The sequence below is a fragment of the Geotrypetes seraphini genome, chromosome 1 (genome assembly GCF_902459505.1).
Source record: "Geotrypetes seraphini chromosome 1, aGeoSer1.1, whole genome shotgun sequence".
NCBI lineage: Eukaryota > Metazoa > Chordata > Amphibia > Gymnophiona > Dermophiidae > Geotrypetes > Geotrypetes seraphini.
In genome coordinates, this window is record NC_047084.1 from 68,973,196 (window position 1) to 68,997,823 (window position 24,628).

At 40.3% G+C, this 24,628-nt stretch overlaps 1 protein-coding gene across 1 annotated transcript in view; it reads right to left on the reverse strand.

The window, feature by feature from the left end:
• Window positions 1–24,628, reverse strand: part of SLC1A3 (solute carrier family 1 member 3) — a 219,880-nt gene that overhangs the window by 12,660 nt on the left and 182,592 nt on the right. Inside the window, exon 7 of the mRNA XM_033932783.1 lies at window positions 1,820–2,053. Within this exon, the coding sequence (XP_033788674.1) occupies window positions 1,820–2,053 (234 nt within the window). The remainder of the gene's footprint in view (window positions 1–1,819; window positions 2,054–24,628) is intronic.

Genomic DNA, 24,628 nt, shown 5'->3' on the forward strand with positions numbered 1-24,628 from the left:
GAAACTTATGGGCATCAGAGCACGGATATAAGATGGCAGGTTATAGCACATATTAAGGAAGGGTGGGAGGGTGGGAACTACAAAAAAAGATTAAACTGGTTAGAACAAAAATGGATCTACAGGTTAAATACAGTGGTACCGGAAGGTTTAAACCAGGAAGTGGAATGGAACACTTTGTTATAATGTATGCTCCTGATTCGTTAATTGAAGGAGTGATGTCATCGAGTGGGGGAGGTATAAAAATTGTAAAAAAGACGCCGCGGCCATCTTTGTTAGATCAGAAAACTTTGACATCGGGACGGTCTGTTAAAATAAAAAAAAGAGTGAGCATATGGTTTTGAAGTTATTCCACTATGTGGTCCCTTTAAAGTTAAGCAAAGATATCTTTGTAAGAAATATGATGGGAAATATTATGTCTTCTTTTATTCTTATAGGGGATATTATCTTGAAAAAGCCTCACGGCGAAACATAAGAACATAAGAAGCGCCATCTCCGGATCAGACCTTCGGTCCATCAAGTCCGGCGATCCGCACACGCGGAGGCCCTGCTAGGTATTCACCTGGCTTATTTTATAGCCAACCATATCTTTATATGCCTCTCTCAAGGAGATATGCATCTAGTTTGCTTTTGATGTGACAAGCCCCTACCCGATATTTGATCCTATTAAGGAACCAACAGATATTTAAGATAAGTTATATTTTATTGCAAAATATTTTTATTGCAAATATTTATGAGGGCACTATGCACTTTAAAAGTAAAAAAGAAAATAAAAATAAATATATATAAAAAATTTGGGCGAATGAAGAAGCCGCAGTCATAGCCACTAAGAGCATTTTGTATCGCCAAAAAATGTGGGTGTACAAAAAATGGCATGTCTGAAGCCCGTTAACAATCAAAAAATTTCTACTATAGAGGTGATGAGACAGTGGAGACATTAGTCGTTTAAGTATTGAGTATTGAGAGGTGACTAATGTAGAAGAGGAGACTGTGATCTTTACTCTCTCCTCTTTCCCTGCACACCAATTCCATACCACCCTGACCCCCTTTATCTCCCACAACTAAAAATGTTCTTATTCTAAGACGCATACCATCTAAATATTTCCTTCCAACAGTTAGCAAAATAAATATGAACTGCTTTTAAGAAGCGATCCCCTTTCCTGATGTTATATCCTCCCCCTTCCCTTTTATAATTTGTTTTTAATGATGTAATTATTAACTTCCCCTCCCCATTCACCTTCAAACTCATATTCGTATCTCTAATTTGTCCACTTAGGGCTCCTTTTACAAAGCCACGTTAGCGGTTTTAGCGCACAAAGCTTTTTAGCGCATGCTAAACCCGCACTACGCAGCTAGAACTAATGCCAGCTCAATGCTGGCATTAGCATCTAGCGTGGCCGGCAGTTTAGCGTGCACTATTACGCGCGTTAAACCGCTAACACAGCTTCGTAAAAGGAGCCCTTAATGTTCACATTTCCCTTTCCCCTATAATAATTTATTTTAACCTTTTCATTTTTAGCATTGTAAACTGGCCAGATGCAAGTCGATGGTCGGTATATTAAAATTAATTAAACTTGAAACTTGATAACTTTACACCATGAGGGAGGGAAGTTATCAGTGAGGGCTATTGTTAAGTTGGGTTATTTTACCACAAATGGAGTTATTTTAGCATAGGGTTTCATTCCATAATATGTACTAAAATAACCCAACTTGTGGTAAAATAACTACTTAACAGTAGCCCATGGTGATAATTTCTCCCCCCTAAAATGACCTGGCACTCTTTGTCTCAACACCCCTTGAATATTTAAAGCGTAATTCTCACCTTGAAGAAGTCCCCAGAGCTGTGATTAAAGCTTGTAGCAATCCTCCAATAAAAGTCCAAGGATTCTTCCGAGTTACCAGAAAGTAAAGAAGTGGTAGCACAAATACAGCATGAATGAGTAAACCGATGATAACTGTGACAGTGTACATCCCAAGCTGGCCACCAACAACACCCATATCTTCCATCTCAACGATTTTTCCAGCAATCAAGAAAAGGATACCAAGTGGAGCATACCTACAGATCAATCAGTACAAATCTCATAAAAATTATAGGCTAAACGTATGACAAATTAGAAATGAAGACAGGATAGAAGACCAGATGAGAAATGAAACTGATGTTTATTAATGCTATTACATACCATAACTTGTTTTATATTTTATTACATTACTTGTTTTATATTTTATTAAGCATATGACAGATCCAAGCGGTTTACAATACAAATACAATGTAACAGGAACTCCATTAATAAGGAAAGACACAGAGAAAATACCTATCACATCACCGGTGTCGTGAAAAGGGCATAAACTAAAAGAAAAGAAAAAAAAAAGTGCTAAATCTTAAAATAAATGACAGTAAATCTAATCCTCCATCAGATTGAAATGTCCTCTAACCCGGGAATCATATCGCTGAGCCAAACTCTTTCAGTAAATATGGGTAATTTCTGATAAAGAAATATCATTCCCAAATGCCTCACCAAAATAGAAGGTTTTAAGCATTGTTTTAAATGCCTGTATTGTTGCTTCTAATCTTTTTTTTTTGTTGTTTAAATCTTTATTGATTTTCAAACTTTGATAGTGCAATACAATTGGTAAATCATAAATACTGCATAAAATGCACTAACTATACAATTATTACATTAAACAATCATTTACTCCCATCCTCATCTTAATTATTTATACAATAATACATATGATGTGATTTCAATATAAATAATTTAACTCCTCAATGTACATTTCCCTTCCCCCACCCACCCTCCCTGGATGTGTAAAGAAATCTAATGAAAAGGGAAGAAACATGACCCTTACTGTAATGCAACAAAAGTAGTCAATGGACTCCATACATCTTATGTTCTTATGAGCATCCTTAGTGGAAGGATAGTGGACCAACTACTTGATGATTTCTTTTAAATTAATGGGTAAAGGGGCCTTGAGACATCACCATTGCAGAGAAGGCTAAAAATGTTCTTGGAATTGTAAGCATATTAGTGTGGGAACAGGGGTAGCCTACTGTACATGGCCTGGTGGTAAACCAGGACACTGGAATAATATGTTAGCTCTGCACATGTGTTGAGCTGATTTTCCAACAACTGGTGGGGTGGGATTAGGGCAGATATCCAACTCAATTCATTTGCATGGAAAGTCTTTTGAGCACTGATCGCTGTTTGGCAATCAGCGAAAAATCGGCCCACTGCAACTTGTATGGTCTTAACGACCATGTTTAGTGCATCTAAGCCTCTGATCTTATAAAGCCTATAAAGAAAACAAGGGTAGTGTTAATGTGAGAAGGGGATTACGCTTTCAGCATACTAATGGATTAATTGGCACAATATTTTTTTTATTTCTAAAAAGCAAGCTAAAATCTTACAAATATTTTCTAGTTTACGTGAACTTATATTACTTTAGTATTATCATAAACTACCAAACACTTTTTATTTGTTAATGACTGACACGTATTTGTCCAAAAACATCTACATAAGGATTTTGTATAAGATGTATAGGAGTGACTAAGGGCTCCTTTTTTTAAGATGCACTAGCGTGTTTAGCACATGCAGGAAATTACCACACGCTATTACGCCAGCTCAATGCTGGCATTAAGGTCTAGCGTGCATGGCAATGTAGCGCACGCTATTCCGCGTGTTAAAGCCCTAATGTGGCTTAGTAAAAGGAGCCCTAAATAGACAAATACTTTTTATTGAGATTTGTTAATCCTTAGGATGAATAGACAAACACCGTAGGGCAGGAATTAGTCATGATGCAGCAATACTTTTAAATTACAGCATGTGATTTAAAAAATGAACCAATTTCTCAGGTTTGCATTTAATTCTTGCAAACCTTGAAACTTAAGAGATAAAGAAAGTAAGAACAGAAAGAAAGAAATGCATTGTGAGCCGGTTTAGAAGAGGTTTATAGAACCTATCTGAAGAAAGCATTGCATTGCAAATGGGCTTCTATATTGCACCTCACCTGGGAGAGCAATAAATGAGAGCTTTTCATGAATTGCCTTTTTCAATCTACATGAGAAAACCTCCTGCACGCTACTGAATCTTTTCTTAAGAACAACTCATGGTTCACAAGCATGGAATCTGAAACCACCTCTAGAGAATAGTCAGATTTAGTGTGGAATACCTGAAACATTTCAACAAAGACTATTATCTCCATCCCTGGATACATCTAGGGAACCTTTTCCAGAGAGTTGACCATGAACATAGAATATCCATTTTTCAAGATAGGGCACATAATTAGAGCAATTCTATAAATTACATATTGTGTATATACGTATACTCATGTGCTTATATGTCAGCATATTTGCAAAGTTATGAAAAAAATAATCACTACTTGGATAAAATATAATTTCCAAAGAATATCAAGTTGCCAACTTCTCTGAATGTAGTGATATTGGTTATAACCATCATTACATGTATTATGACATCAATTGTAAGTGACAAGTTGTCATGAACATCTAGCTTGACATAGTGAGTTTAAAGGACACCAAGGCGCCATTTATAACTAGTTTCACAGAGAAAAGAAAATAAGGATTTGTTTAGAAGAACAAGAAAAAATATACTTGGGTCAAGCAGGTACAATGTTTCATTAATAATTTCAATCTTTTCGTAAAACTCTTATTAGTCTTACTTTTTGATTTATGTTTCTTTTTTTTCTCTTTCTATTTAACTCTGTACTTTTTAAAATTATTGTTAACCGAGTCGAGCTCCTCATTTGGAGATGACCTGAAATATAAAGCTAAGTTTTAGTTTAGTTTAAATTATCATAGAATGCTGATTCTCCTGTATAATAACGCCAAGTTTTGACCCTTTATTTTTGTTTGGGCTAAATAACTACATGAACAGGCTAAGAGTAGGCCAAGGAAAAAAAACCCTACTAGACACAAAAGTGTATTTTGAACATTCAAGGCCTTGGGAGCATTTTTGGGATCCTAATGACTGGTAGGACAACCTCCCCAAAGTCTCACCCAAATAAAAGTGACTGGCCATTTTATTGGTATAATAACATCATCATCATCAATTAATTCATTATTAAACATATGTGGTTGGTACATCTTCCAATTAGATTACAATTGCTTCACTAGAATCAAATTACAAATTGTAGACTCCAGCAATATTCTATTGGTTCTATTCAAGTCACATGGTTTCTGGTTACTCATACTTCATTAGTAATTTCCTTAGCAACATACTACTGAAATTATCACATGCTACTGAATCACATGACATTCCAACAATCTTATGCCATACTGATTCCCCAGGAACTAATATATTAGTTCTAAGGTCAGTGTGACCCCCTAGTTTATTTTCAGGGAACAGTTTTCTGTTATTTATACGTTGTTTTATGGGTTCATAGTCTTAAGCGCGAGAGACAGATGCGCGCCGACAAACGAGCTCCGACAATTCAGCGCAGGACTTCATCGCGCCAAAGAAAAACCTTCTTTTAAAGGGCTCCGATGGGGGGGTCTTGGTGGTTGTAACCCCACATACTGTAAACTTAACTTTTTCTCTATTTTTAAGGAAAAAGTTGTTTTCAGTATAATGTGGGGGGTTACACCCCCCACATTCCCCCAATGCCAGCACGATCCCTATTAAGTAGAGTAGGGGTTTCCCCCCCACACTACCCGTCGGAGCCCTTTAAAATAAGGTTTTTCTTCAGCATGATGAAGTCCTGCGCTGAATTGTTGGCGCTCATTTGTTGGCGCGCGTCTGTCTCTTGCGCTTAAGACCCGTCACTGTTTTATGACTTTTAGCTACAGTCAACTGTTATGTTTGGTCTATCACACACTTTCCAGACATTAGACCAAAATATTTTTCTCTCTCTTCACTGGTAGAAGAAAAAAATGCATTCTGTGTGCTGTCTACATTATGCAGTGGCAAAAATCTCTGAACCATTGCTATCATTCAGCTCCATCTTTTTATATATACATATTAGTGTCTTTTCAGGTTCCCAGGCAATTATCGCCATCATTTTTACATCTGATTTCTAGTCCTTGCATGTATGGGTGGTCAGCTCCTGATGAAGGGACAGAATATGGGCAGGGTACCCACTTACATGTACAACTTACAGAATACATAGAAACATGATGGCAGATAAAGGCCAAATGACCCTTCTAGTCTGCCCATCTATAGCAACCATTATTTCTTTCTCTCTCCGAGAGATCATACGTGCCTATCCCAGGATCTCTTGAATTCAGACACAGTCTCTGTTTTCACCACCTCTTCCATGAGACTGTTCCACGCATCTACCACCCTTTGCGTAAAAAAGTATTTTCTCAGATTACGCCGGAGCCTAGCACCTCTTAACTTCATCCTATACCCTCGCATTGCAGAGTTTCCTTTCAAATGAAAGAGATTCGAATGATTCACATTTATATTATGTAGGTATTTAAACATCTCTATTATGTCTCCCCTCTCTCACATTTCCTCCAAAGTATACAGATTTAGATCTTTAAGTCTGTCCCCATACCCCTTATCACGAAGACCATGCACCATTTTAGTAGCCTTCCTCTGGACCAACTCCATCCTTTTTATATCTTTTTGAAGGTGTGGCCTCCAGAATTGTACACAATATTCTAAATGAGGTCTCACCAGAGTCTTATACAGAGGCATCAACACCTCCTTTTTCCTACTGGCCATACCTTTCCCTATGCACCCTATCATCCTTCTAGCTTTTGACCTGTTTGACCTCCTTAAAATCATCACATACAATCACACCCAAGTCCCGCTCTTCTGTCGTGCACATAAGTTCTTCACCCCCTAAACCAGGAGTGTCCAACCTTTTGGCTTCCCTGGGCCGCATTGGCTGAAAAAAAATGTTTCTGGGGCTGCATAAATACGCAAACACTGCAGCAAGACAGAGGAGGGAGCTGGCAAGATGGTAAACACCCGAGGGCAACAGATGAAAACACTGCATCGCCCTCGACCAGGCCCACACAAAATACTTCACCGGGCCGCATGCGGCCCTCGGGCCACAGGTTGGACACCCCTGCTCTAAACTGTATCGTTCCCTCGGGTTTTTGCAGCCCAAATGCATGACCTTGCATTTCTTAGCATTAAATTTTAGCTGCCAAATTTCAGACCATTCTTCAAGCTTCACCAGGTCTTTCTTCATATTATTCACACCATCCAGCATGTCTACTCTATTGCAGACTTTGGTATCATTGGCAAAGAGGCAAATCTTACCTGACAACCCTTCAGCAATATCATTTATAAAAATGTTAAAAAGAACAGGCCCAAAAACAGAACCTTGAAGCACACCACTGGTAACATCCCTTTCCTCAGAGCGATTTCCATTCATACAGTAACTTATGTGGATATCTCCTGCACTAGTTGCTCACATTTATACTAATTCTATGGCTGGAGTAAGTACATATGCATGTACATATGCAGTTAAGAACATAAGAACATAAGCCGTGCCTCTGCTGGGTCAGACCTGAGGTCCATCATGCCCAGCAGTCTGCTCACGCGGTGGCCCATCAGGTCCAGGACCTGTATAGTAGCCCTCTATACCCTTCTATCCCCTTTTCCTTCAGAAAATTGTCCCATCCTTTTTAGAACTCCAATACCGTACCCTGTCCTATCACTCCCTCTGGAAGTGCGTTCCAGGTGTCCACCACCCGTTGGGTGAAGAAGAACTTCCTAGCATTGGTTCTGAATCTGTCCCCTTTTAATTTTTCCGAATTCCCTCTCATTCTTGTAGTTGTCGAAAGTTTGAAGAATCTGTCCCTCTCCACTTTCTCGATGCCCTTTGTGATCTTGTTATTGTAAGTCTCTATCATATCTCCTCTAAGTCTCCGCTTCTCCAGCGAAAAAAGCCCCAGTCTCTCTAATCTTTCAGCGTATGAAAGGTTTTCCATACCTTTTATCAAACATGTTGCTCTCTTCTGAACCCTCTCGAGTATCGCCATATCCTTCTTTAGGTACGGTGACCAATATTGGACGCAGTACTCCAGATGCGGGTGCACCATCGCCCGATACAACGGCAGGATAACTTCTTTCATTCTGCTTGTAATACCTTTCTTGATTATTCTTAGCATTCTATTCACTTTCTTAGCAGCTGCTGTGCATTGTGCCGATGGCTTCATTGTCATGTCCACTATTACCCCCAAGTCCCTTTCTTGGGAACTCTCACTCAATAACAGCCCTCCCATCGTGTAGCTATACCTCGGATTTCTGTTTCCTACGTATAAGACTTTACATTTCTCTACTTCATCTGCCATCTCGTCGCCCACTCCCCTAGTTTGTTCAGGTCCCTTTGTAAATCTACAAAGAAATCTTGGTACAATGACAAACTTATCCTACTTCACCAACAACTTCGCTCCATTGAACATAAATGGCGCAAAACTCGATCACATAATTCTCTTCTCCTTTTTAAGGAAAAGGCCACTCACTACAAAACTGCTATTCAACAAGCCAAAAAAGAATATTATTCTAAATACATTACTTCCACTCATAACTCCTCAGCTCTTTTAGTATAGTTCAATCTTTATCTCCTTACTCCAATAAGAAATCCTTACCTTTACTTTCACAACCTCCTGCTTCTGAACTTGCACTCTTCTTCGATAAAAAAATCAAGGACATCCGATTTCACCTTGGACCACCTATTTGTGTTCCTCCTCCAAATACTTCAGAAGATATTATTTAGTACTTGTTCTTGCTTCAAGCCTCCCTCCCTAGCCAACCTCTTCCAACTTTTACAAACCATAAACATGCCCAACACCCTTTCGAGAGTATTCCCCCCTTACTTCTTAAAAATTTTTTTTCTTTCTTTGGACCATTTCTCTTGGAAATGGTATCTAAAAGTCTTTCATTTTTTTATTTTTATTTTTTATTATTATTTTACCTCTAACAATGTAACTTTATCCCCCTCCTCCCTTCTAATCATCACTCTCAAGTTCATTTTGTCATTGTCTTCAATGTACACTCCCCATCCTTTTTATAGATATCTCTTTTAAGTATCATTTTTTAATCACTTATAGCATTTTATTGTAAACCGGCTAGATACTCGTTGATGGTCGGTATATTAAAAATTAATAAACTTGAAACTTGAAATCTGTCCCTAACCGTGCCTACCTCGAAGTGGTAAGTGCCTACCAGTTAATTAACTTTTAAAATAGTTATTTAAATTTTTAATGATACTTTCCAATTAATGGTGCCAATTAAACCTAATTGAATAAGTTGGGTGCCTAGATCAGCTAGGTGCACCTAACTTTAGTTGCTGATACTTTGCTCCTGCAGTTCACCAGGACATGCTCTATTTTTATTAGTGTTTTGTATCATAGTGCGCCTCCACCTGGGACCCCTGAAGAAGGTTATATGAGTTGAAACACGGACTGTGTTGAGTCCGCATTATTGATTTTCACTTTGGATGAGTTTGGATTTATCATATTATTTCTTTGTGTGGATTTGTATAATCCTACATATGGATATTAAACATCATCATCAAGTCTTTTTGTGTTTATTTGGAACCTAACTTCAGGTGTCATTTATAGAATCTGGGCCTCTCTAGGTGCCTAGTTCTTGGCACACCGTTATTGATTTGCCCCCAAGATTAGTTTTTTTTTTCAGCTTCATTGTGATTAAGGAATAACTTAATGATACTCACTATTCCAAGCGGGCAAATGGAACAATTGCCTAACTGACCTCATCTCCAACTCCCCGCCTTATCACCTGTTCAGGAAGTCACTAAAAACCTACCTCTTTGACAAATTCCGCTAACTCTGCCTTCCCTCCTTCCCTGCTCCCTCCCTACCTCGATATGGCCACTCTTACCCAATCTCGGTTTTGATCTAATGGCCCCTCAGACCTCCATAGCACATGCCTTTTCACGGCCATATATTCAACATCGCTGTAAATGTAACACCGTTATAATTTGTAACATCGCTGTAAATGCACAGTCTCTTCTTTAGTACATGCCTTTTCACTGCCATATATGTAACATCGCTGTAATTGTAAAAACGCTGTAATATCTAACTTCACTGTAAATGTATGTAGCTTCGCTGTTAATTTTCACTGCCATATATGTAACATTGCTGTAAATGTAACAACGCTGTAATATGTAACTTCGCTGTAAATGTACAGTCTCTTCTATTGTTAACCGCATTGAACTTCCATGGTATTGCGGTATACCAGAATAAAGTTATTATTATTATTATATATGGTAGATCCATATTAATATTTATTTGCCCACCTAATAAGTATCTGTATATGCCATCACTTGCAAGTGTCTTTAAGGTGATAATAATCTGCATTTCTTTTTTAGGTAGCTTAACAGGTATAGAGGTTGAATACTAGAGCTGTTATGACAGGGGTCCTGAAATCAAGTCCTAAAGGTCTACAATCCAGCCTACTCATAGTTTTCAGGATTTCCACATTGAATATGTATGAGATCTATTTGGACTCACTACATGCAAATAGATCTAATACATATTCATTGTGGAAATCCTGAAAACCAGGATGGGTTATGACATAGAAGCCAACTCTGTGGGTGTTATGGGTGCTTGAGCATCCCTAATAAAGAGCAAACTCCTTGACAGTGTGGAGGGAAGGATAATCTTTGTTGGGTTTAGTACTCCCAATTATTTTGAAAAGTGGGCTCCTATGGGCTATGAACCTTGAGGACTGGATTTGAGGACACATGTATGAGTGTCCTTCAAAAAGTTTCCGCATTTTCATATTTTCACAGGAAACGGTTGGGGCAGGAGCAGCGGTAAGAAGGCGTGTAGTAGAATGTCATGGGACTAATCAGACAGGCAAAACAGGATGATTAGGTGGAAAAGTGATGCAATTTGCTTTTGAGATATTTAATGAAAAGTGTTAAAAAAATAAAAGTGTGAAAACTTTTTGAAGGTCCCTTATAATATGATATTATATTGGTAGGAGAAAGCCAGAAACCTGCTGGAACATAAGAATTTCCGCTGCTGGGTTAGACCAGTGCCCTAACTGAGACTAACCCTATCTGCGTACGTTCCGGTTCAGCAGAAACTTGTCTAACTTTGTCTTGAATCCCTGGAGGATGTTTCCCCTATAACAGCCTCTGGAAGAGCATTCCAGTTTTCCACCACTCTCTGAGTGAAGCAAGAACTTCCTTACGTTTGTACGGAATCTATCCCCTTTTAACTTCAGAGAGTGCCCTCTCATTCTCTTTACCTTGGAGAGGGTGAACAACCTGTTTTTATCTACTAAGTCTATTCCCTTCAGTATCTTGAATATTTTGATCATGTCCCCTCTCAGTCTCCTCTTTTCAAGGGAGAAGAGGCCCAGTTTCTCTAATCTTTCATTGTACGGCAACTCCTCCAGCCCCTTAACCATTTTAGTTGCTCTTCTCTGGACCCTTTCGAGTAATACTGTGCCCTTCTTCATGTACGGTGACCAATGCTGGATGCAGTACTCCAGATGAGGGCACACCATGGCCCGGTACAGCGGCATGATAACCTTCTCCGATCTGTTTGTGATCCCCTTCTTAATCATTCCTAGCATCCTATTCGCCCTTTTCGCCGCCGCCGTGCATTGCGCGGATGGCTTCATCGACCTGTAGTCCAGCACTCTCAGGTCTCTTTCCTGGGGAGTCTCTTCAAGTAACGCCCCGGACAACCTGTATTCATGTATAAGATTTTTGTTACTGACATGCATCACCTTACACTTATCCACGTTGAACCTCATTTGCCATGTCACAGCCCATTTCTCAAGCGTGTTTATGTCACGTAGCAGATCTTCGCAATCCCCCTGCATCTTCACTATTCTGAATAACTTAATATCGTCTGCAAATTTAATCACCTCACACATCGTACCAATTTCCAGATCGTTTATAAATATGTTGAAGAGCACGGGTCCAAGCACCGAACCCTGTGGCACTCCACTGGTGACGCTTTTCCAATCCGAATATTGTCCATTTACCCCCACTCTCTGTTTCCTATCTGCCAGCCAGTTTTTAATCCACATATTTCACCCTTGATTCCATGGCTCGCAATTTTTCGAAGTAGTCATTTATGCTGAACCTTGTCGAACGCCTTCTAAAAATCCAGATATTCAATGTTGACCAGGTCACCCTTGTGTATCTGCCTGTTTAGTCCCTCGAAGAAGTGCAGCAAGTTCGTCAAGCAAGCTTCCTATGATGAAGCCGTACTGGCTGGTCCTCATCAGATCATGTCCATCAAGGTGCTCAATGATGTGGTCCTTTATCAGCGCCTCTACCATCTTTCCCAGTACCGAGGTCAGACTCACCGGTCTGTAGTTTCCCGGATCACCCCTCGAACCTTTCTTGAAGATTGGCATAACCTTCGCCACCTTCCAGTCTTCTGGAATCCTTTCCGATTTGATCGACAGATTGGCTATTAGTTGAAGCAGTTCAGCTATAGCCCCTTTCAATTCCTTGATTACCTTTGGATGGTTGCCATCCGGTCCCAGGGATTTATCATTTTTAAGCCTATCAATCTGCTTGCATACCTCTTCTAGACTGACCGTGAACCCTGTCAGGTTATTATGAAATGAAAATATCCTATCAGAGACTCAATTTTTCACAGCCCTACATTGAATAGCAAAGTACCAAACTCCTGATAGAGAAGTTTGAAATTCTTAATAGTAGGGAAGAACATTTAAGATCATTTTGAAATCTCTTTTCTGGCAAATCTGACTTGGCTCTGAATGGTATGTCTAACAAATATTACCGCTAGAACTAGACAATAAAGCCATTGAACAAGCTTTACCAGGAAAATTTCCACACTTAGATGCACGTCTCCCGAGATCTTCCAGTGTAGTTCAAAGCATGGGTTTGTGTCTCAGCATTCATAGACTCATCTACTTGTATAACAGGAAGATAGATAGAACCAATTTTGATGGAATACACAAAAATTATCATCACAAGCTTATGCAAACATGTGTATTCCAGGATGGATCTTCTTTTTCACACCTTTAGACAGCTCCAGTAGCGAAATACTTGTTGACATCGGTGCAGTAGATCCATGGTCACAGATAAGCTCTTTCCTTTGTTCATAAATTACTTTGTAATTATTGCATAAAGCCTTTTTTTTGTGTGTAGTGCCATTTAGTCACTGAAAATATATGAGTGAAGGTTTTTTTTAATGCTAGTGATCACCCCTCATACTGCCTGCCATTTTTTGGGAAGACCTGGGGTTCTGAGGCTTTTTCCTCCTCACTTTCATTGTAGTGACTACTCTCAATGTCATGGTGAACACCAGCCTTTTACCTGAGTAGCATTGCAGTTTTGAGTGTTTCCACATTTAGGGGTCCTTTTATCAAGCCGCGCTAGCAGGGTTAGCGTGTCGGACATTTCATCACGTGCTAACCCCTGCGGCAAGCAAAAAAAATAACGCCTGGTCAATGGAGGTGTTAGCGACTAGCGTGGCAGGTGGTTTAACATGTGGTATTCCGCGTGTTAAACCCCTACCACGCCTTGATATAAGGACCCCTTATTCTACATAGTTTGAGTTTGTTTATAACATAAATAAATAAATGTACCAGATGGCTGAAGACTTTTTAGAATAAAATATCCCCTTTTACCTCTGTATGCTAATATGGGGGCAAGCAGCCCCTTTGAAGTCATATACAAAAAAAATACCTATGCAGAATTTACTTTTATCCAGAATCTATAGGAAATTTTGGCAGAATCACATCTCTATTCAATGACTCTAGAAAACATAATAAGGATCTCAAAAAAATACAAGTAGAAGAATGGCTCAGGGGGTAAGATGCTGATACTGACCTGCCTGTATTCATTGTCAAAGAAACAAAACCATAGTCTCAGAGGTGGATGCAGAGTGGCAAGTTGACTTGGTGGATCTACCAGTGCTGTATTGTTTTCATGGCGACTATAAATACATACTTACGATTATTAACATCTTTCTGAAATACATATGGGTCATGTCTAAAAACAAACTTTTAGAGAAGTGGCCAAAGCGTTTGAATGGTATTTACTTTAGGCTGCATACCTATAAAAAAAAATGCAGATAGATGAGGGTAATGAGTTTTTAAATAAACCCCTGCAGATGTTACTGAATAGAAAAGAAATACTTCATTTTGTGACCAGTGATGACATAAAAACAGCCATGGTGGAGAGGTTTAACTGCACCCTAAACTCTACTATGTGGCGGTATTTCACGTCGTCACAAAAATATCATTCTGGTATGCTTGTTTATTTAATTGAAATAATTTCTGCGTAATAAAATACATAAGTCACATAGAGACTTATTACATCGTAGGATGTGATTTTATAAAAATTTTCTTTAAAAAATGCATATATATTTTAATTTATATATATATTTATTTATATATATATATATAAATTTATATATAATCTAATATAATAAAACGCTAGGCCGCGCATGCGTACTCCCATCGTGTGCGTCCATTTTCCGTGAGCTGTAGCGACCCGCAGATAGGAGTGCGCATGCGCTGCTTAGGGTTCCGTTTTTCCGTCTGGCCTGCTCCCTGCCAGTTGGCCGCCTCCCTTGCCAGAGTTATTTTTCTGTTTAAAGGTGCCGCGGCGGCTCCTGTTACCAGCCACACCTGGCTAAACACTCACACGCCGTAACTCCCCCCCTCCCCCCCGACAACCCTACCCGGCACAACTGAAACCCCCGTTGACCCTCCCACCGCTACAAGGCTGACAAACCCGGCAGGAGCAGCAGCGTCCCAGGCACACTAAACGCTGCTCGGGTCTTCTAATGGCCTAATTTCCTCTGCCGCGTCCCAGGCAGGCATCGGGGTGGGGGGGGGAGTTTCAGTGGAAGGGGAATGGGAGGCAGGCAGGCTGTCATCGGAGGAGGGGTGGGGGATTCAATGGAAGGCAGACAGGCAGGATGGCATGGGGGGGGTCCATGGAAACATGCTGCTCAGGGGGATGGGAGGCAAGCAAGCAGGCAGGCAGGCATGGGCGTGGGGGGGGTTTCAGTGGAAGGGGAATGGGAGGCAGGCAGGCTGGCATCGGAAGGGGGTGGGGGGTTCAATGGAAGGCAGGCACGCAGGATGGCATCGGGGGGGTTTTCCATGGAAATATGCTGCTCAGGGGGATGGGAAGCAGGCAGGCTGGCATGGGGGGTTTCAATGGAATGGGGATGGGAGGCAATGGAGGGGGTGGGGGTTTTCAATGGAAGGCAGGCTGGCATCGGAGGGGGGGAGGAAGGAGGCACTGGGGGCACTAAGGACATAGAAAGGGGCACTATGGACATAGGAAGGGGCACTAAGGACATAGGAAGGAGGCACAGGGAGATTCACAGACAGAAAAAATGACAGACACGCAGCATGCAAGGAGAGAGAGACAAAGAAAAAAAATACCCAGACAGACAGACATGAAGGGAAGGGGGGGGCCGACAAAGAAGAGGACTCAAGCCGCAAGGAAGAAGCTGGGCCTGCCTGCCTGTGGGGAACGCTATAAGGGAAGGGGGGGCCATGGAGCAGGCTAGACCACGGGAAGGGAAGGGAGAGGAGCCGAACAGAGCAGCCAGATCGCAGCAGGACACAACGCGGGGGAGGGGCCGAACAGAGCAGGCCAGATCGCGGTAAGAGAAGAGAAGGGGTGGGGAAATGCTGCAACTGCTGCACAGGGACCTGGAGGGGAAGGCAAATACTGCTGCTGCTGCACAGGGAAGTCGGGGGGGTGAAGGGAAATGCTGTTGCTGTTGCTGCTCCACAGGGAAGTGGGGTGGAAATGCTGCTGCACAGGGAAATGGAGGCAAAGAATGACAGACAGACAACAGGAGGGAGGGAGACAGACAGAAAAAGGGAGCCAAGGAGAGAGAGAGAGAGACAGCGGGAGAGAGAGAGAGAGACAGAAAGAAAGAAAGACAGACAGATATATTCTAGCACCCGTTAATGTAACGGGCTTAAAGACTAGTTTATTATATATTTATTTATTTTCTGTTAATACAATCTATTAATACAATTGTCTCAATATTTTGGATGTGTTTACAAATATTTTGATATATTTTTTTATCAACAAACAATGCAGATATAGATGTGCATTCTCATGTTAAAATATCAAATATAGATTATTCATTTTAGGTGATTCATAATAGCATTTTTATTTGCTTTTGTAATATTTTATTTTTTGAGCAATACAGATCTCATCTCATGTTTGTAGTTTTCAAATGTTCTGTTTTAAGATTCATATTCAAACGTTGCTTTAATTTAACTTTATTCACATGATTTTATTATATTCATTTTAAATATTGATGTTTTAAATATTGATGTTTATCATAAGCATTGATGTTGTTTTATTTATTTTATTCTGTAGACTCCTGAAGCAGATCATAGAGCCGAAACATGTATATGTCGAGTCCAAATAAATATAATAAAGTAATTGAGCACCCAAGATTGCCTTCACAGACTTTGGGCTCCTTTTACTAAGGTGCGCTAGCGTTTTTAGCGCACGCAGGATTTTAGTGTGCACTAAACCCGTGCTACGCTTCTAGAACTAACGCCAGCTCAATGCTGCCATGAAGATCTAGCGTGCATGGCAATTCAGTGCGTGCTATTCCGCGTGTTAAAGCCCTAATGCCCTTTGTTAAAAGAGGCCTTTGTTTTGGTTAAAACTTTAATCAGGAGTAAATTAAATTCTTCAAGGTTAGGCCTAGCCAAGGAAATTTGGGGTAGAGAAATCTTTTGATTGGAAAGACCAAGGTCCTCTTCTATCAAACTGCGCTAGCAGTTTTTAGCACGGTGAGTGTCAGGAGCAGTGCATGGCTTACCGTGCTAAAAACTGCTAGCACAGTTTGATAGAAGAGGGCCCAAGTTTCATTTTGAATTTACCTTACACATTTTGGGGATACACATGGATAATGAACTCACTATGATAAACCAAATAAATAAAACAGAAAATAATTCTTTCTTGCTCCTTGGGAAATCGAGAGCTATCTGAAGATATATTGAATTAACATCTTTTCAGCAGGTGGTACAGTCTTTGTTACTTTCAAAGACAGGTTACTGTAACATTGCTTATGTAGGCATTTGAAAATATTACAGCTACCACAACTTAGCAATTAAGATTATTCCTTGCATAAAGATAAATCGATCATGCTTTATTTTTACAAACTCCTCCCCCATTTTTTCAAGCTGTATTGCCAAGCAACCTGAGCTAAATGCAGAGTTACCCATAGGAATAGAATGGGTAGTTAAGTATTTAGCTTGCGTTGCTCAGCAGTGCAGCTTGATAAAAGAGGGGGTTCAATAGCTACCTGTAGCTGCATGAGTTCATTTAAGTACATTGGTATTATAGTCCCTTTCATGGGAATGCCGCATTATGACCCTCTTTTATCAAGCCACGGTAGCGAGAGCTACGTAGCAAATGCACCGAAGCCTATTCAATCCCTATGGGCTTCGGTGCATTTACTGTACTATGCCAACCCATGCTATTCAGATTGATAAAAAAGGCCCTATATTTGGTAATGCTATTCCCATTATTAAACAAACAATTATTACGAAGACACGTGGCACTAAAATTTCCTTCAGTGAATTTGGTTAAATTTGTTAAATTTTTTTATGTGCTTTCTTCTTTAATTTGTCCGTTTAACATTTTGTAAACAGCTTAAGACATTTTTTTAATTAAGAAATATGTCAATTGATTTGTAAAGCAGGGGTCTGTGTTATATGTTGTAATTCCTGGATGAACTGTTCTGTTTTTTTATTACATAATATAACCATATGCATTGATGGTGAATTTGTAGTATGGAGAAGCTGCTGCTACTCACTATGACATGCTGCCCCTGTGAATCTTTTATGACCTCATCAGACACAGAATCAGAATAAAAACTATAGGCTTACCGGTGCTCTTTTGAGCAGATGGCGAATTAGCAAACATTTTGGGGATAGAACACATGGAAGGACATTTTTAAAACCTCCCATCTAAGTCTAACTTGGACATTTCCAGATGGACGTCCACAGTTAGAAATTACCATTTTTGATTGGCAAACTGCTAGACGTCCAAATATATATATATTTTTTGAAAATTGCCTACTTAGAATTCTTGGCCACTGGGATGTCTAGGCCGCAAGAATGTCTAACTTTATACCACACCTTTGATCAGAAAAACAACCATGTTGAAAATGTCCAAATGCAGTCCATTTGGATGTGGGAGGGGTCAACATAGTAATGGACTGGCCACATAGACATCCCAACAGAGCAATGGGACATCTTAGAGGGCACTGCTATGAACTTCATATAAAGGATGTCAGATGTATATCTCACCATAACCTCTTTATAATTTATGGTGAGCTCCCTACCCCCCCCAAAAAAAACTTACTTTATAATAATAATAATAATAATAACTTTATTCTTATATACCGCCAACAATCTTGCGACTCCTAGGCGGTTTACATCAAAGAATATTGCAATGTACATCTGATAGTAACAGCATTAATGATAATAACAACAGTTATGCATTGTAGGGTCGTGAAGTACCTTGCGGTTTGCACAGGGTTGGAAGTTAGTGATTGGGGTTATCAGTTTACAATAACAGATTTGGGGAGTGATTACGAGGGGGGTTATTGTCCTTTACCCACCTGTGTACCACCCCAATAGCACTTATGGCTGCAGGTGGCACCTATATGACAGTATAGTAGAGTTTGGGTGGGCTCAAACTTTCTACCATAAATGTAGTAGTTATACTGGCTTATGAGCCTGGGTCTTCCTTTCTGGTTCACTAGCCCACCCACCAGGCTACTTGTGTGCAGCTCTATTAGGCTTCCCCATATCAGATGCTGCTGTTTTAGAGACAGGTATGTACCTTTTGTTCTCATTTTTGTGTGGTGGAAGGGGATCAGTGACCACTGGAGGAGTGTGGGGGGTGTCTTACCTTGATGCATGCAGTGGTCACCTGATCCATTTGGGTATCTTTGTGGCGCTTAGATGCTTCTACAACAGGTCTAGTTCCAAATGTATAAATTCTGTCCAGGACGTTTTGCAAAACATTTGATTACTGTTGCAAGATGTCCAAGTCTAACCCGCCCTTAGGCACGCCCACAGTCCGCGCATAACATGCCTCCACCATGCCCATCTCAAGCTCTGGACATGCAGGTTGGGACCCTTGGCTAGATGTCCAGAAAGGTGGTTTCAATTATTGGCACCAGAACATCCAGCCAATTTAGGATGCTTTTTGGATGTTTATATATTTTTGATTATGAGCCCTGATGCTTTTATTAACCATATTAACACACAGAAGGCTTTAAGACCTTGTAAATCTACACAGACATCATGAAGCATAAGTTAGCAGGAGATCATTTTTTTTTTTTTTCTGCTACTGCACTGTGTTCCAGTTAGAGAGGAACTGGATGTCCCTATAAACAAACAACATATCAATACCATCATCCTTGAAATAAAGATGGACAGAACAGAAATGTCTTATTTTGTTATGGGAAGGCGATTCTTAAGCTTCACTTGAAAACCCTGGAAAGCAACATGGTGGTGATTGAAACTTATGGCAATCCTGCAGCATACAGAAATTATATGACCCAGGCTGAGCTTGGGCTTCTGGGCTTTCATGAATTGCCCTTTATATATAGAGTGGGGATAGGTGGGATGTTTCATAGTCTCTTTAGAGAAGCGCTAATACTACTGAGAAGGAGCATCAAGATTGTTAAACTGCAGGTGAAAAGCACAGCCATAAACAAAGCTAAAGATGTGTTGGGCCATGTTACTATGACTATTCTGAACAACATGAGTAACAACACAGAGCAGACCAGCTCAGGACTAGCGGTTGTGCGAAAAACTCTTAAAAGAAACAGAAGCAGCCAGACACTTTTAGAAGGACTACCTGGATCATTAAAAGAAAGAAACACAGAAGCCTAAGTGCAAGGCTAAGAAGGGAGCTGACGTTAGAGCCAGAAGATATATTTTGAGAAAACTCATGGCTTTTGTGCATGACTGTTCAGAAGAATGTGTTAAATTAGAAATGGATCTCTTTCAACTGTCACCCACTCAAACTAATATTGAATAAAGCATTTATGTGGAAATGCGGCCTTTATCGGCTTTATCTGAATCAATGCCACTTGACTTTTACATCACATGTCACAGGGAAGATTTGGATTTAAATAATATGCTGCTGTACCTGATCTGTAAGATTGTGAAAGAAGCTGTTGCAGAAATTGCAGGTGCAGCCAAAGTAGTACTAGTAAATTATCCAATAACCTCCATCTTCAGCCAGCTGGATATCACAATTGAAGACAGGATTATCAGCTAAAGCAACAACTGATGTCCTTATAGATCCCTCAAAGAGTTATACAAAATACAAAAAAGTTGTTTATTTTTACCTCTTAGACTGAAAGCTGAAATGTCCTTTCATTCGTGAGAGATGATATGCCGTAAAGTTCTCAAATGGCAGGGGCAGATTATCCCTGTTTGAATGGCCATAAAAAACACACATACTTTAAGGGTATGGAAAAATAATAGGAATTTGACTGAGCATGCTCATTGCCTGTAGCGTATGTCTGTGCAAATTGAGCATGTTCCTCTGAGGCTATAGGGGATGGTGTCTGGTGATGGACATCTGATCCTGCCACGTGACTCATCCAAGATGGTGGCACCTATACAGTCATGGTTGTTGCTGTTTTCCCAGTCTTGCCGCATCTGGATAGGTAGAACCGACTTTTCAGCCATCATGCTGTGGCTTTCTTCAAGGTATGCTGTGAGATCTGCAGTTTGTCATTATATATAGTGGGTTCACTGACTTGATTGAGAACTGGGAGGACAGTTGGTCATGAATTTGAATTTTGGCAGGAAAGTTCGTTGGTAACACAAATATGAAATATGGCAGGAATGTCCTTTGGGCACAATTTTAAATTATGATAGGGAAGGGTCACATTAAAAAAAAATTCTGTCAGAAAAAGGGGGGAGGGAAAAGGCGTTTGTCCTTGGCCCCAGTCCTTTTTGCACTGAATTTCTTTTGGATGAGTGGTTGCTATGCTTTGTTTATGGAGAGCTCTCTTTCAGCCTTTCCTATATAGTGGGTCCATTTTCACCAATGTAGGATTGGCTGCAGGTGTATGGGATTTCAGATACACCAGGGGTTTGGAGCAGAGGTAAATGGCCTTTCACATGTGTGAGTGTAGATGTGAGTTTCTGTGGTGTACTGTAGGCTGTTTTGATGTTATTTTTCTATAGTAATTTCCCTATGCAATCTGTTACGCCTTGGATATAGGGAAGCACTGCCATTTTTTGTTCTGTCGCAGCATTGTCCTCTAGTTGTTGTTGGCTGTTGCTGATTTTTGGGGGGTCAGACCGTCCATAAGTTTTAGGGATAGACAGGTAGTTTGAGGGCTAGAAAGGTAGCCTTTCTGCAGTAGCCATTAGCAAGAAATGTGTCCTAGAGAGTGTCCTTTTCTTTCTGAAGGCTGCCTGGGTTGCAAACTCCTAGTGCTTTGTTCACTAGTGTGCATAGAACCCCTCTTTTTGTGGATGGGTGGTGATGGGACTCTGCATATAGATAGTGTTTGGTAAGGGGGGGTTTTCTGTGAACCGTGTGTCCCAGGCTTCCATCTGACCACTTTTTGATCATTACATCCAGAAAGGGAAGGTATTCATTGATCTCTCCCTCCATTGTGAATTTTATGTTGGAGTGTCCGTTGTTCAGATGGTTTAGAAATTCACTGAGGTTTTCTCGTCCATAGGGCCAAATAATAAAAGTGTCGTCTACATAGCTGATCCACTGTTTAGATTTGAGCTTGGCACTCTCCTGCAGGGTGGTTTCAAGAGACTCCATGAATATGTTGGCTACCACCAGGGAGAGGGGGGAGCCCATCGTTGTGCCTTCTGTTTGGGCATAGTAGTGTTCATGGTACTGAATTGTTTTTAAACAGAAAGCTGCAAGTTTTGACCATTCCATTGGTAGACCGACCACATGTCTATAGCTTCTAGTTTATGACCTGGATTTTTTCGTCCACTAGGATTTTGGTGAATAGTGAAACTACCTTGAAACTGACCAGAATGTCTATGTTACTTAGTTGCAGGTCAGTGATGATCTTGATGAGATGGGCAGAATCTCTAATATTCAAAACTATGTTGTCAGTTAAAGTCCTTAACTTTTGGGCTAGATAGCATGCTAGAGAGTGGGTGGGAGCATCGAATGCTCTTACAATGGGTTGTAAAGAGATTCCTGGTTTATGGATCTTGGGTGGGTCAAAGAAACTGGGTGGTTACCTTGCTTCAGGTGAGGTTTTAACTCTGGATTGATAGAAGTGGCATTGTTTATCTGGTTTGTTATTTCTCTGTGAATTTTCTGGAGTAGCTTGGGGAGCAGTGTGTACGTGTTCTCTGCTAGGAGGTCGGCAAATTTTTTTATAGGGACACTTTCTATTTTACACTACTCACAGCTCATTGTCCTTTACAAATGAAAGGACATTTCAGCATGTGAGGTAAAATAAACATGAAATTACTGATCTGCTGTTAGTAATCTGTAACCTATCGCTAAAATCGGCCATAATACCTGAAGATTAGAGAGTGGCCAATGTCACACTGATTTTTATAAAGGGGTCAGGGAAGATCTGTGAAATTACAGACTGGTAAGCCTGACTTCAGTGCCAGGCAAAATAGTGGAAACAATTATAAAAATAAAAGTATGGAACACATAGACAAATATAGTTTAACAGAAACATGATGGCAGATAGAGAACAAATGGCTCATCGAGTCTGCCCATCATCAGCATCTACTATCTCCTCCTCTTCCTATGAGTTCCCAAGTTCCTGTCTCATGCTTTCTTTAATTCAGACACAGTCTGTCTCTATCACCTCTACTAGGAGACTATTCCATGCATCTACTACCCTTTCTTTAAAAAAGTATTTCCGTAGATTACTCCTGAATCTATCACCTCTTAACCTCATTCTATGCCCTCTTACTCTGGAGTTTTCTTTCAATTGAATGAGATTCACCTCAAGTATATTTATGCCACATAGATATTTTAACATCTCTATCATATCTCCCCTCTCCTGCCTTTCCTCCAAAGTATTCTTATTGAGATCTTTAAGTCTATGCCTGGACATCTTATGATATAGGGCATCAACCATTTTGTCTTTCTCTGGACCAACTCCATCCTGTTTATATCTTTTTGAAAGAGCGATCTCCAGAATTGTAACAATATTCTAAATGAGGTCTCACCAGAGTCTTATACAGGGGCATCAATACCTCCTTTTTCCTACTGGCCATACCTTTCCCTATGCAGTCTAGCATCCTTCTAGATTTTGCAGGTCGCCTTTTCAATCTGTTTGGCCACCTTAAGATCATCACATACTTTCACACCCAAGATCTGCTTCTTTTTCATGCACAAAGGTCCTTGTCCTCCTCCTATACTGTACCATTCCCTTGGGGTTTTGCAGCCCAAGTGCATGACCTTGCATTTCTTAGCATTAAATCTTAGCTGCCAAATTTCAGACCAATCCTCAAGCTTCACTAGGACCTTCCTCATGTTATTCACACCATCAAAGGTATCTATTGCAGATTTTGGTATCATCTGCAAAGAGGCATATCCTACCAGTCAGCCTTTCAGCAATATTGCTTACAAAAATATTTTTTTAAAAATAGGCCCAAGAACCGAGCCTTAAGGCCCATTACTGGTAACATCCCTTTCCTCAGAGCAATCTCCACTGAACACTACCTTCTGTCACCTTCCATTCAACCAGTTCCTAACCAAGTTTGTCACTTTGGGGCCCATACCAAGGGCACTTAGTTTATTAGATGACTGTATGGGACACTGTCAAAGGCTTTGTTTAAATCTGAATAAACCACATCTAATACACTCCCTTTATCTAATTCTCTGGTCATCCAGTCAAAGAAATTGATCAGATTTGTCTGACAAAACCTACCTCTAGCGAATCCATGTTGCCTATGCTCTCTTTTAAAGTGTTTCCATTAATTTACTTACCACATAAATCAGACTTACCAGCTTGTAGTTCCCTAATTCTTCCTTACTTCCACTTTTGTGGAGAGGGACCACATCCACCCTTCTCCATCCTCTGGCACTTCTCCAGACTCTAGTGAAGCATTGATAAGGCCATCTAGCAGAGCTTCCAGAACTTCCCTAATTTTCCTCAGTACCCTCAGATGTACACCATCTCGCCCCATTGATTTATCCACCTTTAGTTTAGCGAGCTCCTCATGCACAATCCTCGTAAGTTTGATCAGGGTCTGTCACACCTCCGGCCCTATTTACTTTTGTTTTCTGTGGTCCCGCTCCCGGCGCTTCAGCTGTGAACACAGAACAGAAATATTTGTTAAGCAATTCAGCCTTATCTTTATCAGCTTCTACATATTCCCCCCCTTTCACCTTTGAGTCTCACAATGCCACTTTTGTGCTTCCTTCTATTACTAATATATCTAAAAAAAAGTCAGGTCTCCCCATTTTACCATGTCTGCTAGTTTTCCTTCCATTTGCATCTTTGCTTTCCTGCCTATTCGACCAGTCTCTCTTACCTTTTCTAGACATTTTTGCTTGTCTTCTTTTGTAGTTTAAGAAAACAATTTTTTCCCTTACCTTCTCAGATACTACTTTTAAGAACCAATGCGGCCTTCTTTTCCTATTTATACTTACATTTCTTACAAAATGGTTTGTTGCCATTCCAATAGCTCCTTTCAATTTTGCCCACTGCTTT